Raw genomic sequence first — 11,766 nt, 5'->3', positions numbered from 1 at the left:
TAAGACTATTCAAGTGGTGAGCCAAAACTGTTGTTGGTGCCAGGCTACTGTTATACAATGTCCTAATGAACCTGAAACAAACAAAAAAACATTCTAGCATATCCCTACAATTGGGCATGATACAGTAACCATAGACATATGTCCTAACTCTCAATACATCAACTACAACTTGGTGAAAATAAGGCAGTGAGAGCATCAGTTAAGTCTGATAGATGCACAGCCTTGAGAAACATTAACATGTGGCCTGTAGGCCATTTCACCGCACTGGTCACTGACTCATGCCCTCCCCATGTGAACCAGCGAGGTCTCCAGCGCCAGCTGAGGCTTGTCGTCCAGCCAGCGCCTGAGGAAAGAGACATGGACACCCGGGAGCCACCGAGATGGACATCCATCAGTAAATGGAGGGACTTGTGGTCGTGACATACTTTTTAAAATAATCTCTTTTTAAATAGATCTGCTCTCACCTGAGGGTTTATTGGGGGTTCTATTGAGGACAAATATTATGTATAGCACCTGAAATAGCTCTGTGCATGACATTGTCTGTCACTGTCTGATGACATTTAGACTGAAGCTTGTCTGCTACTGTCACTTTGCTCCTAACTGTTTTTATAGTGTTATTTTCAGGAAGAGTATCACACCCGCTACACTTAAAGTACATTCTGAACCAACAAGCTGAATATAGATATAGAATATGGATGTATGTAGGGCTGTCAAAATAACTGATTAATTTCAATTAATTAATTTGAGAAAAAATAACTGATTAAAAAAGAAATAGCACAGATTAATCGATTCCGTATCACCTTTGACCCCCAGCCATTCTAGTCAGACTGTAGACTGTAAAATGAAGGAGAGAGAAGAAAATGTGCTGCCTAGATCATCTATTGGAACATTACTTTTAAAAAACGACCTGATGGTGTTGATAAAAATAAAGTGTTGATTAAAATAAAGTCCTTTGCAATGTCTGCAGCAAGGAATTTGCATATTACTGGGGTTTGTCAACTCTAAAGTCGCACATCAATGCAAAGAAAGTGTTGGCAATGAGGGAAGTGTTAATTTATTTTCATTGTGTCCCCTAGGTTATCTGTGGCCTGAAATGCCTTACATGTGAAAATAAAACTTCTTCCTGAAGCACTTTTGAATTTATTTCCTCAGCATATTATGCCATATCATAGATTATTATGACCATTATTTGAACAGTGAAAATAATAATAAAAGAGTTTTTGAACTTTAATGTCACTAATGCTGATTATTCAATGATTCGTTTGAATGTCAGGCTTTTGCCTATTTATGTAGATAGGACATTGGAGAGAGACAAGAAGTGAGTTGGAGAGAGAGAGATGGGATTGGATTGGGAAATGACTGCAGGTCAAAATCGTACCTGCATGGGCACTGAGACTCAGGTATGGAGTAAGGTGGTGCCCCTTGAGCCACAGCTATCTGTCTTCAGAATCGTACTTAAAATCATCATAAACCGGTGTAAAAGTGTATTTTTTACATTTGTTTGCTGACATTTTTTATAGGCTTAGTATCTTATCCCTCCCTTGAAATCTTAATGAGAACTCTAGGTTGCTGAGAATTGTGAATAACGAGTGCAGGAAGACAAGAACAAACTAAGAACTTAGTAAATGAGACCAAGACAGAAAACAGTAATACATTGTAAAACACCCAAACAAACACTACAGTAAAGAGAAGCGATTGATATAATTTTCCAAAAGCGTGTGAATTGTATTGGCAACATTGTAGTTTGGGGGAAGTATTTGAACATGTCAGATGCTTAATTACAGTAGAAAAGCCATATATTTATAATGAAACATCAAGGTGTCTAAAGAAATAATTTAGAAAATAATAAGAAAAGTTATGCAGCCCATTGAGGACTGTTGGAAATACCAATGCATAATTTCAGTGAGCGAATATTTGTCCTGAGCTGAAACAAATCCTATAAGCAGAACACTGCCATTACTAATGAAGGATTAGACATCACAGTGGCGAGGATTGGACATAATTTATTGTTTCCTCATGTTGACAGAGACCTGACTATGGGGACCATGGTATGGAAAAGTCATCTTTTTGTTTCAGGTTCTTGCTGCGTTTCTCTTTAGTCTTGTTCAAAACATTTCATAGTGACTGATGAACACAGAGGGCAAATGAGACCCCCAGGGCAAAGTCCAGCCCGGGGTAAAATGCATAAATGTAACTGCTGAGATCAGGAGGTACTGGAGCAAAGCACACATTAACCACAAACCTACAAAGGGGTTTTATATTTTTTTTAAAGGTTTTAAGTGGTGTGTGTGTTGACAGGATAAATTCGTAAAAACTAAATTAGTAGGTTTCCTAGATCATAATGCTAAGCTATAACTATGTCTTAAAGTCTTAATCAGTTTAAAGATACAAAGTGTTTGTGGATGAGGTTCAGACTAGAAGTCACTAACTGGAAACAGCCATCAAGGCTAGTCTTTTGCCTGTGAGCCTAGGCATGTTGCCTAGGCTCAGGTATGACAGGGACGCCTTTCAGTTTTCATGAGACTCTTGTTGTGCATGTAGCCTACTCCCTCTTCACAGCAGAGATGGTGGACTAAGGGAGTACAGAAGGGACCAGGGAAAGGTCAGCTCGGTATCACTCTCTGGCCGTGCACAGTGGCAGCCATCTTGAGTATATCTGTATCCATCTGCGACGCCAAATGTTTTCTGGACAAAAGATTGAGCTACAGCCAGAGATCCATCATCACAAACAGCAAACATTTCCTCAAGCAGTTTAGCATTCTTTCAGGGAGATCTAGTCTGGAACACCATAGTTCATAACAGTTTCCCTAACACAAGAAAAATGTCAGGCCTATCAGCGACCATAGGGGAATAAGTAATACGTTTTTGTTTAGATGAGCCAAATCATAGGAATCAGCTTTCATCTAGGCCTGTGTTTTGTGATTTGTCGTTTTTAGATGCTTTTGGTTTGCCTCATCCATTATGTCAGCAAAGAACAGGAGTGGGCAGGAAACATGGCCAACCAACTGGAGCACCCACAAGGCTCTTGTGAAGGAAGTCCACAAGCCTTTGTGCTTCAGGTCTGTATGTGTTGACAAATATGTCTTGCTTATGGTGATTGTCATTGGTAATATATTAGCATTTAACAATCACACAATGTCTTGTTTGCCCAAAATAACTACCAGGGAGGTGTTACCAAGACAGCTGCAGAGTGGCAAGACTGGGCTTTAGTAATATTTTGTCAGACAGTAAAGGATAAATAGTTTAATGATTTTTTTCATTTCTTTTGAAAAGGCATGCTGTCAATGCATCTCAAATTGAAGGATGGATGGAAAGAACTCTTTGATCAACCCCCAAAGAGAGCTGAGGTGGCTATCTGTAAGTATATTTGAGTGGACAAACAGAACTTCTCTGACAGATGACATGTTGAAATCTTGCTTTAGACCTCATAATGATCTTATAATATTCTTTTATACCTAAATGCAGTTTGGAGACACCCCCGGCTGGTAGTGCTGCTGAAACTGGTGGAGGCAACAATGAAGTGGCAACAGAAAGAGAAGGCAGGTGGCAAAGGTTGCTGCTATTGAAAAATACTTTGAGAGTGAGTGTGTGTGCATGTATGTAGCTGGGTAGGTCATGGTACATGGTACAAAAATACAGAATTTAAAGCACTAGCACAACACTTAACTCACAACCCACAACTACTGACAATGGAATTACTCTTTTAGAGTGAGTGAGGGAGAGAGATAGAATATTTCTGTAAATGTTTAATGTTAATTTAGACAAATGTATTTCTTTGAATCATTATACAGTTTTAAAATGTTTATTGTTTGTGTTTTTGTATATGAAAGATGTCGATTGTTGTAGATAAAAGTAGCTTGTATATTTTAACTTGTTTAATTTCTAAAGTGTATATATGTAAAAGCTTGTATAATTTTTAAATGTTTGTTTTATTTGCAAGCTTGTGTTTGTTAAACTTGTTAATAAAAGTAGCTTGTGCTTTTAATTACTAGTTCTGGATTTGTGTTTATTTTCAAGTACTTTTGGTAGTTAATGGGCCGCATGTGGCCCGGGGACCCAGCCGACATTCAGCCAACACTCAGTCAGATCAGTTTTATAGTGCGTGGGCCAGTACAGGCCCAGAGGCCCAGCCGACACTCAGCCAACACTCAGTCAGATCAGTTTTATAGTGTGTGGGCCAGTACAGGCCCAGAGGCCCAGCCAACACTCAGTTATATAGTGTGTGGGCCAGACCTGGGCCAACAGAATGCATGACAGTCATTTCACAGTGTGTGGGCCAGACCTGGGCCAACAGAATGCATGACAGTCATTTCACAGTGTGTGGGCCACACCTGGGCCAACAGAAACAATAAGAGTCATTTCACAGTGTGTAGGCCAACAGTTCCAATAAGAGTCATTTTACAGTGTGTGGGCCAGACCTGGGCCAAAAGAAACAATGAGAGTCATTTTGCAGTGTGTGGGCCATATATGGGCCAGAGGAAATTCTTTGTGTCAGTTATCAGTAACTGGGCCATTGTTGGGCCGGAGGCCCAGCCAGAACTGGGCCAACACTCACAAAACCCTGAGGCAAGGTAGTGGGCCAGAGGTGGGCCGGTCAAATTTTGCTATCTGGGGTAGGCTTAAGTAACATTAAGAATCTCTGATCAATGTGATTGGTCAGGCTGGACCAAAGTTAGTGCCCGTCGCGATGCAAGTGTTGGAAACGTTTCCCAATCGAGTCACTAAATTCTTTACAAATGTACCCTATTAAAGAACCAAGTAACATCAGGCTGTAATGCGTGATATCTAGGCTACAGTATAAAACTGTAGGCTACATTCCCGTTCCTGTCGGCCTACACATGTCTATCTCCATTAGTGGCCGCTTGGGGAAGTGATCGAGAATATCGAGGATATTCTCGCGGTATTTCGGGGTTGCAACTTTCAAGCCTGTTGCTTCCTCTGCAAGACATTTGTGCAAGTAGCCTCACTGCAGTGCTGACCAAAGGTAATTACTGCAGGTTGGGTCTAATGTTGTGTTTGGTCCGGTTTTGAAAGGCTCGGGCAATCGTAAAGGTTTGTTTTCACATTGGATTCGAGTAGGTTTCCTCACGTCGTCGAATGTAGCCTACCATTGCTTCGAAGTTCTTTACACTATGGCTCGCTCGCTTCATTGAGTGTTTATACAGGGACTATAAAAACCCTTATGTCGACAACTGTATTACTGTATTTTATTGTTAAATTGCGGGAATTTTGTGAAAGTAAGATATTTGGCGTTGCTTATTAGCAGGTGTGCAGAATAATAAGAATCAAAGTGCATAGAAACATTACATGTAATAAAAACTGCATTCTCAATCGGATAGCCTACACTGACCCAAATGTTGGCACTGAACAGCTACCCACCCTGTGAAATGCAGCTAGCCTATGCCTAAATCAAAGATCAATCTTTGCCTAAATCCTGATAGTGAGGATTTGGGTTAGAGTAGTTGTAACGACACACATTTTTTATAGGACATGTCAAGTAAAAACTAACCTTTGCCCTCAATCTGTGGCCTTTTCCTCTGCATGCTTCGTAAATGTTATACAATGTGATTAATGATTACACAGATGCTTTTGCCAATGAAATTGTAGAACCGCCGAACATTCAGATTCCTGGTCTCTCTTCTGCATAGATGACAGCTTTAAGTGGAAAGGTCCAAACGGTGCTTGGGCTGTTGGATCCAGCCCAGCTGGGCCGCACCATGACCCACGAACACCTGACCATGACCTTCGAGTGCAGCTACGTCTCACCGGCGCCTGGAGAGGAGTTGGCGTCGGAGGCACCCATTGAAATGCGTAATCTGCACTGGCTCCGACAGAACCCATACAGCAGTCACGAAAACCTCTTGCTCTGTCAGGAGATCGAGGCGGTCCGAGAGGAGTTGCACTACTACCGGCGGGCAGGAGGGGGCACCATTGTGGAGAACACGACCACAGGCATCTCGCGGAACCTTCCCGCAATGAAGCAGCTGGCCAAAGACACAGGTGTTCACATCATAGCGGGGGCTGGGTACTACGTTGACGTGACTCATTCGGACCAGACCAAGAAAATGACAGTGGAGAAGGTATGTAAAGTAAAGTCATATTACAAGACTTAGGATATATTATGAGCCCCCTATGTCCTTTGAGATGTCATTGTTAGGCTTGTTTAGTTGCACCCCCAATAATACTTCCCTAATCAGTATATTAATCCTTATCAGTGATTATCACTAATAGTCACTTTAATGTTTATTCTTAGTAGAGAGAATCATTTTCAGCCATGTTTAATGCCTTTGGTTAATTTATGCTCATTGTTTTCATTTTTCAAAAGAGTATAAGATGTTAAATTCAGTCATGAGGTATCCTCGGACAGCAAGCTAACATTCATATTCAAACATTCCCCTAAAAGCTGACTGACATCATTGTGAGCGAAGTGCTTCATGGCGCGGATGGTACAGACATTCGCTGTGGTGTTATTGGTGAGATTGGTACCAGCTGGCCAATCACAGAGAGCGAGAAAAAGGTGCTGAGGGCCACTGCACATGCTCAGACCCAACTCGGCTGCCCTGTCATCATCCATCCGGGCCGTCACACCACTGCCCCCACAGAGGTGGTGCGCATTCTGCAGGAGGCCGGGGGAGACATCTCCAAAACGGTCATGTCACACCTGGACAGGTTAGTCCCTTAATGGGAGTGAAGACCAAATGGGATGATCAATAATACTTGTTTCTGATAAACTAGATTCCAAAGTTCTGTCTAATTTTATGCCACCTTAGTATACATTAAAAAATTAAACCTTTATGTTTTATAGCCATGAGTTTGGACTAAAAACCTCAGTGGATTAGGGAAGAGTGGAAAAATGATAAAATATTTACAAAACAAATACCCAACTGACAGCTGAAGAGAACAGGAAGCCATTATCACTCTCAAGTCTGGTATATTATATGTTAATTTAGTGAAAGCCTTGAAGTATTTATAAAGTGTTAATTGGTACCTAGCCTAGGTAGTGCATTCTTGCTATAGGTTGGGCTACATCTCTATTGTGTCCTTCCATCTTGGCCTGTATATTTGTACACCCAGGGTAATCTTTAACTGTGCTGCTGTTCATTCCTCAGGACCATCTTTGACTATGGTGAGTTGCTGGAATTTGCCAAGCTGGGCAGCTATCTGGAGTATGACCTGTTCGGAACAGAGATGCTGGACTATGTCTTTAACCTGGAGATTGACATGCCCAGCGACAGTCAGAGGGTGCAGGCGTAAGTAATCCTCTTTGTCGTGTATGGGGATGGGGGGGGAGGGGGGGAGCCCCCACAGTCTACATCTGGTGTTTTTTTCACTACGGTAATATACGACCCATTTGCATTATTTGCTACAAACAGGATGTCATTGCCCTAGTTGTTCGGTAACGTACATTTTTTGTATAAGTGCTACAGATTTGTGGACAGTTTTCAGATCTCATCATGATATGTATCAAACCTGGCAATGGCAATAAAGTATTATAATGTAATGTGTTGTTTCAGGTTGTCCTTCCTTGTGAAGGAGGGATACGAAGACCGGATTGTTATCGCACATGACATTCACACTAAGAACCGCTTGATGAAATATGGCGGGCATGGCTACTCTCACATTCTGAAGAGCATTGTGCCCAAGATGCTGTCTAGAGGGATCTCTCAGAACCAAGTGGACAAGATCCTGATCGATAATCCTAAACACTGGCTAACGTTCAAATGAGTCAATTTTTATACTAATTGCTATCGATCAAGGAAATTGTATCACTTCAGAGTGATTAAGGTTTTTTTTTGGTGCTATCACAGAAAGTAATGATTGACCGAAGTTTCATTTTTGCACAGGACCTAAAAGTAAAGGTCCTAAATGTGATCTACCAGTGCAATAAGTTTTAAACTGTAATGTGTGTTCAGTTATGTCCTTTGACTGAAAGGATTGACTAAAAAAGTTACTGTGAAATGAAGGGTGCAATTTTATAAATCTCCAAATCTTTGAATGAAAACCAGTGCTGACAGTCTTATGAAATATTTATACTAATAAAGGGCTGATTACTAAAGTAATTAAAGATTAACATATTTACAAAGGGAACATTTTAGTAACCTTTCAGTGTTCACAAATCTTATTTGGCTGTGAACACTAGACAATGGTGTTGCTAGGAAAGTCCTCCAAATCCAATTTCCAGGTATACAAAGCAATAATTAAACTGGACATAATTGCAGATTTCAAATGGTGCTATAGAAATGTGGTGCAATGCCTTGTTTTTTGACAGTGTTTTTTCAGCTTTGTTTATATGTTTTATAAATATGATTTCTTGTGTCAAGTTTTCCCATCAACAAATGGAAATCAGAGAACAATGTCATGCTATCAGGAAACATTAAAATCATTTCTGTTTCTAATCATCTTTTTGTCTGTGTGTTTATTGTGGATTGGGTCTTATGTAACATCATTCATTGACATCCGTCTTATCAGTGAGTCCTCAATATTAATGTATTGGAGAACTCATCATCAGTTTGGCAGCGCAGTCCACAGCGCCTGTTGATGGAAGCAACAAACACTGTCCCTGCCAGCTCCAAAGAAAGCATTTGGTGCTCTCTACTTAGACAAGGAGGAGAAGAAACACATGGATGCAGATACTTTCAAACCATCTGATGGCTGTGAATTGTAACCACATGGTTTGAATCATGTTCATCCCTCAAGTAAAAGGAAAGACTTGTTACACTTTCAGTGCCGAGTTATGTGAGTTTATTAAAACCTAAACTGTAAGCCACCTGTTTTAATGGTAACACCATAGCGTTATGTATAGGAAAGAAACTTCAACATGAACCATCATATTAATACATACAGTATACTGCATTAATGAATGTATCCTCCCACAGATGCACACTCTGTGTACAATCCATTAATTCCAGCTAAATTCCATGACATATAGTACAAAACAAAGGATTGTCAATGTGGATGTCATTTCGTTTTCCAACTGTCAACATTATCCATGATTAGAAGTTTTATTGCAAATTATGTTGCATCTACAAGGTTACCCACTAGTTCTGTGCTAAACAAGGGATTGGTATAATTAGAGAACAGTAAGTATGTCAGGCCTAGTTGCTTTAGTGCTTGCTTAAACAACCTTCTTATGGACCATTGTTATGGTAATATAGTCTATACCTGGAATTTACATAGAATGGCAAATTGCTGGATTTTATACCACATAAATAATTTCTTACACAGAGTGCACTAATTTAAAACTTATTTTGGTATATGTCTTACGCTATTTGATGCACCTGTTTCAAGCAAGTACTATCTCAGTGTAAAAATGTCCACAAGTATGTAATAATAATACATGCGTGCGTCTGGGATATACCAAACCTTTTTTGTTCGACCAAGAATGTTTACATTTGGGTAGGGCAGGGTGTCGATACAGATGTTGGTCAAACAGTATTTGTTTGTTGTCAGTTGTTGCCTTGTGGTACAAGGTGAGACCATGAAATGTGAAAGAATGCGCTTTAATCGGCATAAATCATGAAGCCAGAGAAGGTGCTGTACTTGTTGTTATTCCCACCGTGAGCCTTTCCGCCGTCCAGCTTTATGTAAATCTCGTCACCGGGTTCGAGGTGCAGAATTACACTATTGCTGGCATAGTCGTAATTCTGGTCAGCATCTTGTGCTATTGCGCTCGCCCGAACCTGAAAAAATAACAACGAAAGTTCAATGTTCAACGTTCATATAAATATACAGAACATTTTAGTTCAGTCATTATTTCACTTTATGTATGTAACTGCTTGACCACCTTAAGCTATATCCACACATACACTCTACTGGTGTTCTTTTGAGTTTGATTAAACACTATCTGATTCTGTTTTACTAGACTAAACGGCAACACTAGATCCTAAGATCCCGCATTCAGGGGGAGCGCCTTACCTGATTGTTTTTGCAAAGATCAGCCCACATGCTGGTTCCATCACCTCCGCGCATCAGTACGTGGTACACGAAGAAATAGATTCCTGGAATTGAACAGGTGAATTTGCCCGTGGTGGGGTCATAGTGATTGCCAAGATTGGTGACCACATCGTCGAATTTTAACACTTCGTACCCCTCGTGCTGTTTTTTAAGCCCTGCGTAAAAGGCGATTTTGGGCACGGTGTTATATGTCGCTGCGCTAATGCCATTGGTTGCTGCGCTTTCTCCCGATGGTCCAGGTAATCCAGGGGGTCCTGGTTCTCCCGGTGGCCCAGGTGGACCCGGTGGACCCGGCTGGCCTCTGGGGCCGTTCCTTCCTATGCGCCCTGCATCGCCCTTTGGGCCCCGAGCATACGGCGGTGGAGACTGGATCAAGTGGTTGTCACGAGCAGTGTCGACTGAAGCAGATGCTGGAGATTTTGTTCCATACGGATCACACACCATCCTACAGGCGCCGAGCATTTCATAACTCGCGGAGGTCCCAGCTGAGTTTACCAGGAAGGGTATTAAAATCACCAGCACCAGTACCATGACAACACCGAAGACGCCGGTCGTGATCATTCGCGCCCTGCTGGCCAGTCTCGTCAGGGCTGGGCGCTCCCCCTGAATGGTTTTGCGCGAAATCTTCCTTAATTGGTGAGCCACAGATTGTAAGAAGAACGGTCCGATGAGCTTCAAAACGATACGTTTTAACCAACCACTTAAACATGTGTTAATTAACTTTTATTTGATAAGAGCACAAAGTTGAAGACTTTGTTCTCTGTGCATCAGTAGCCACCCATGCCGATTCCGAAATGCACAGAGCAGTGTTCAGAAATTAAAGTCCTTATGTAAGAGAGGTGATAGCGTGTGGATTAAACGATTTCAGAAAAAAAAAGGTTGATCACATTGCCTCTGAGTCAGACTGAGAGACTGGCAGAGGAAGAGGGGAGGAGAGGATGGGAGGAGCAGACGAAAGGGAAGTGGTTCAGGCAATTAAGACTCTATTGTACTAATCTGAATCAGGCTTCGCATTAGCATTAGATGTGTATTTTTTAAAATATGCTAATTTTGAAGGGTGATTGACAAATCCACATTCACATTGCATTTATAATTATTCACTCATTGTATCCAAACACAAATAGCCCCAAGTCTGTTCACAGAAACAAACAGTGCTGGAAGGTTAGCATGTAGGATGTTCATCAGATCATTTAGTGCCAGGTGGGGAGAACAGAGACTCCCTGTAACATGTTATTCAATGAGACCTCAACATGGGGGCCGAAACATTCAAGCAGACCCCAACAATGCATTCTGTACGAGATTGTACAATAATTAGTAGTATTACTTCAATAAAGACTCATATTCAGGGTTAAGCCATTTTCATGATTGTTTGAAAAGGTCAGACATGCTTTTATTTCATGTCAGCTTGATAATTGTAATGCCCTGTATGGAGGTGTTAGTCATGGTTCTCTCTCCCACCTACAGCTGGTACAAAATCCTGCAGCATGTGCTATAAATGGACTTGCCCCTGTACCTACATCCCCAGGTTGATTACTCCTTGCATACCTGCTTAGACATTCAGGTCTGCTGACCATATATTTTGTCCACCCAAAAGGCTAAGTTAAAACAGAGAGGAGACTGTGCCTTTTCTGGCCCCTAAACCATAGAATAGTCTACCCCCTAAATTTAGGATGACCGCTACTGCTATTAAAGGAGCATTTCAGCGATCTTTTTCTCCTTTCATGAGTCCCCATGCTCATACCCTCAGAGTGTAGCCCTGTAGCTGCTTGGTGGCTCTAGCTGTTGGCTGCAGCAACTCAAGCTAGGTAGAGC

General features: G+C 41.4%; 2 protein-coding genes and 1 long non-coding RNA gene across 5 annotated transcripts; 2 read left to right on the top strand and 1 right to left on the bottom strand.

The window, feature by feature from the left end:
- Positions 1-2,938: 2,938 nt before the first annotated feature.
- On the top strand, positions 2,939-3,871 carry LOC121679282. The gene is made up of 3 exons (XR_006021330.1): positions 2,939-3,059; positions 3,303-3,357; positions 3,466-3,871. It is a non-coding gene; the product is annotated as an uncharacterized LOC121679282 (long non-coding RNA).
- A 970-nt stretch (positions 3,872-4,841) lies between these two features.
- On the top strand, positions 4,842-8,399 carry pter (phosphotriesterase related). Of its 3 annotated transcripts, none has more exons than XM_042058233.1 (5): positions 4,842-4,984; positions 5,649-6,080; positions 6,404-6,669; positions 7,110-7,250; positions 7,515-8,399. In XM_042058233.1, exons 2-5 carry the CDS (start codon positions 5,649-5,651, stop codon positions 7,723-7,725), a joined length of 1,050 nt encoding a protein of 349 aa, XP_041914167.1. In that variant the 5' UTR covers positions 4,842-4,984; the 3' UTR covers positions 7,726-8,399. The 3 variants fall into 3 exon arrangements, with proteins under 3 accessions (XP_041914167.1, XP_041914169.1, XP_041914168.1); XM_042058235.1 differs by having other exon boundaries at positions 4,842-4,987; positions 5,647-6,080; XM_042058234.1 differs by having other exon boundaries at positions 4,967-5,052.
- Positions 8,400-8,725: 326 nt separating this feature from the next.
- c1ql3b (complement component 1, q subcomponent-like 3b) lies at positions 8,726-10,753 on the bottom strand. The gene is made up of 2 exons (XM_042058254.1): positions 9,916-10,753; positions 8,726-9,680 (listed from the first exon to the last, which is right to left on the bottom strand). Exons 1-2 carry the CDS (start codon positions 10,513-10,515, stop codon positions 9,501-9,503), a joined length of 780 nt encoding a protein of 259 aa, XP_041914188.1. The 5' UTR covers positions 10,516-10,753; the 3' UTR covers positions 8,726-9,500.
- Positions 10,754-11,766: the final 1,013 nt, after the last annotated feature.

This window comes from Alosa sapidissima, chromosome 1 (assembly GCF_018492685.1).
Source record: "Alosa sapidissima isolate fAloSap1 chromosome 1, fAloSap1.pri, whole genome shotgun sequence".
Taxonomy (NCBI): Eukaryota; Metazoa; Chordata; class Actinopteri; order Clupeiformes; family Clupeidae; genus Alosa; species Alosa sapidissima.
Note: the sequence above shows the minus strand (reverse complement) of the source record. Positions and strands in the feature narration are given on the sequence as shown.

Bases quoted from the DNA above. Each gene is read 5' to 3' on its own strand.
- pter (XM_042058233.1), top strand. From the start codon at position 5,649: ATGACAGCTTTAAGTGGAAAGGTCCAAACGGTGCTTGGGCTGTTGGAT. The intron at 6,081-6,403 runs GTATGTAAAGTA...TTCCCCTAAAAG, and splicing joins AGAAAATGACAGTGGAGAAG to CTGACTGACATCATTGTGAG. The intron at 7,251-7,514 runs GTAAGTAATCCT...GTGTTGTTTCAG, and splicing joins GACAGTCAGAGGGTGCAGGC to GTTGTCCTTCCTTGTGAAGG.
- c1ql3b (XM_042058254.1), bottom strand. From the start codon at position 10,515: ATGATCACGACCGGCGTCTTCGGTGTTGTCATGGTACTGGTGCTGGTG. The intron at 9,681-9,915 runs GTAAGGCGCTCC...TTATTTTTTCAG, and splicing joins ATCTTTGCAAAAACAATCAG to GTTCGGGCGAGCGCAATAGC.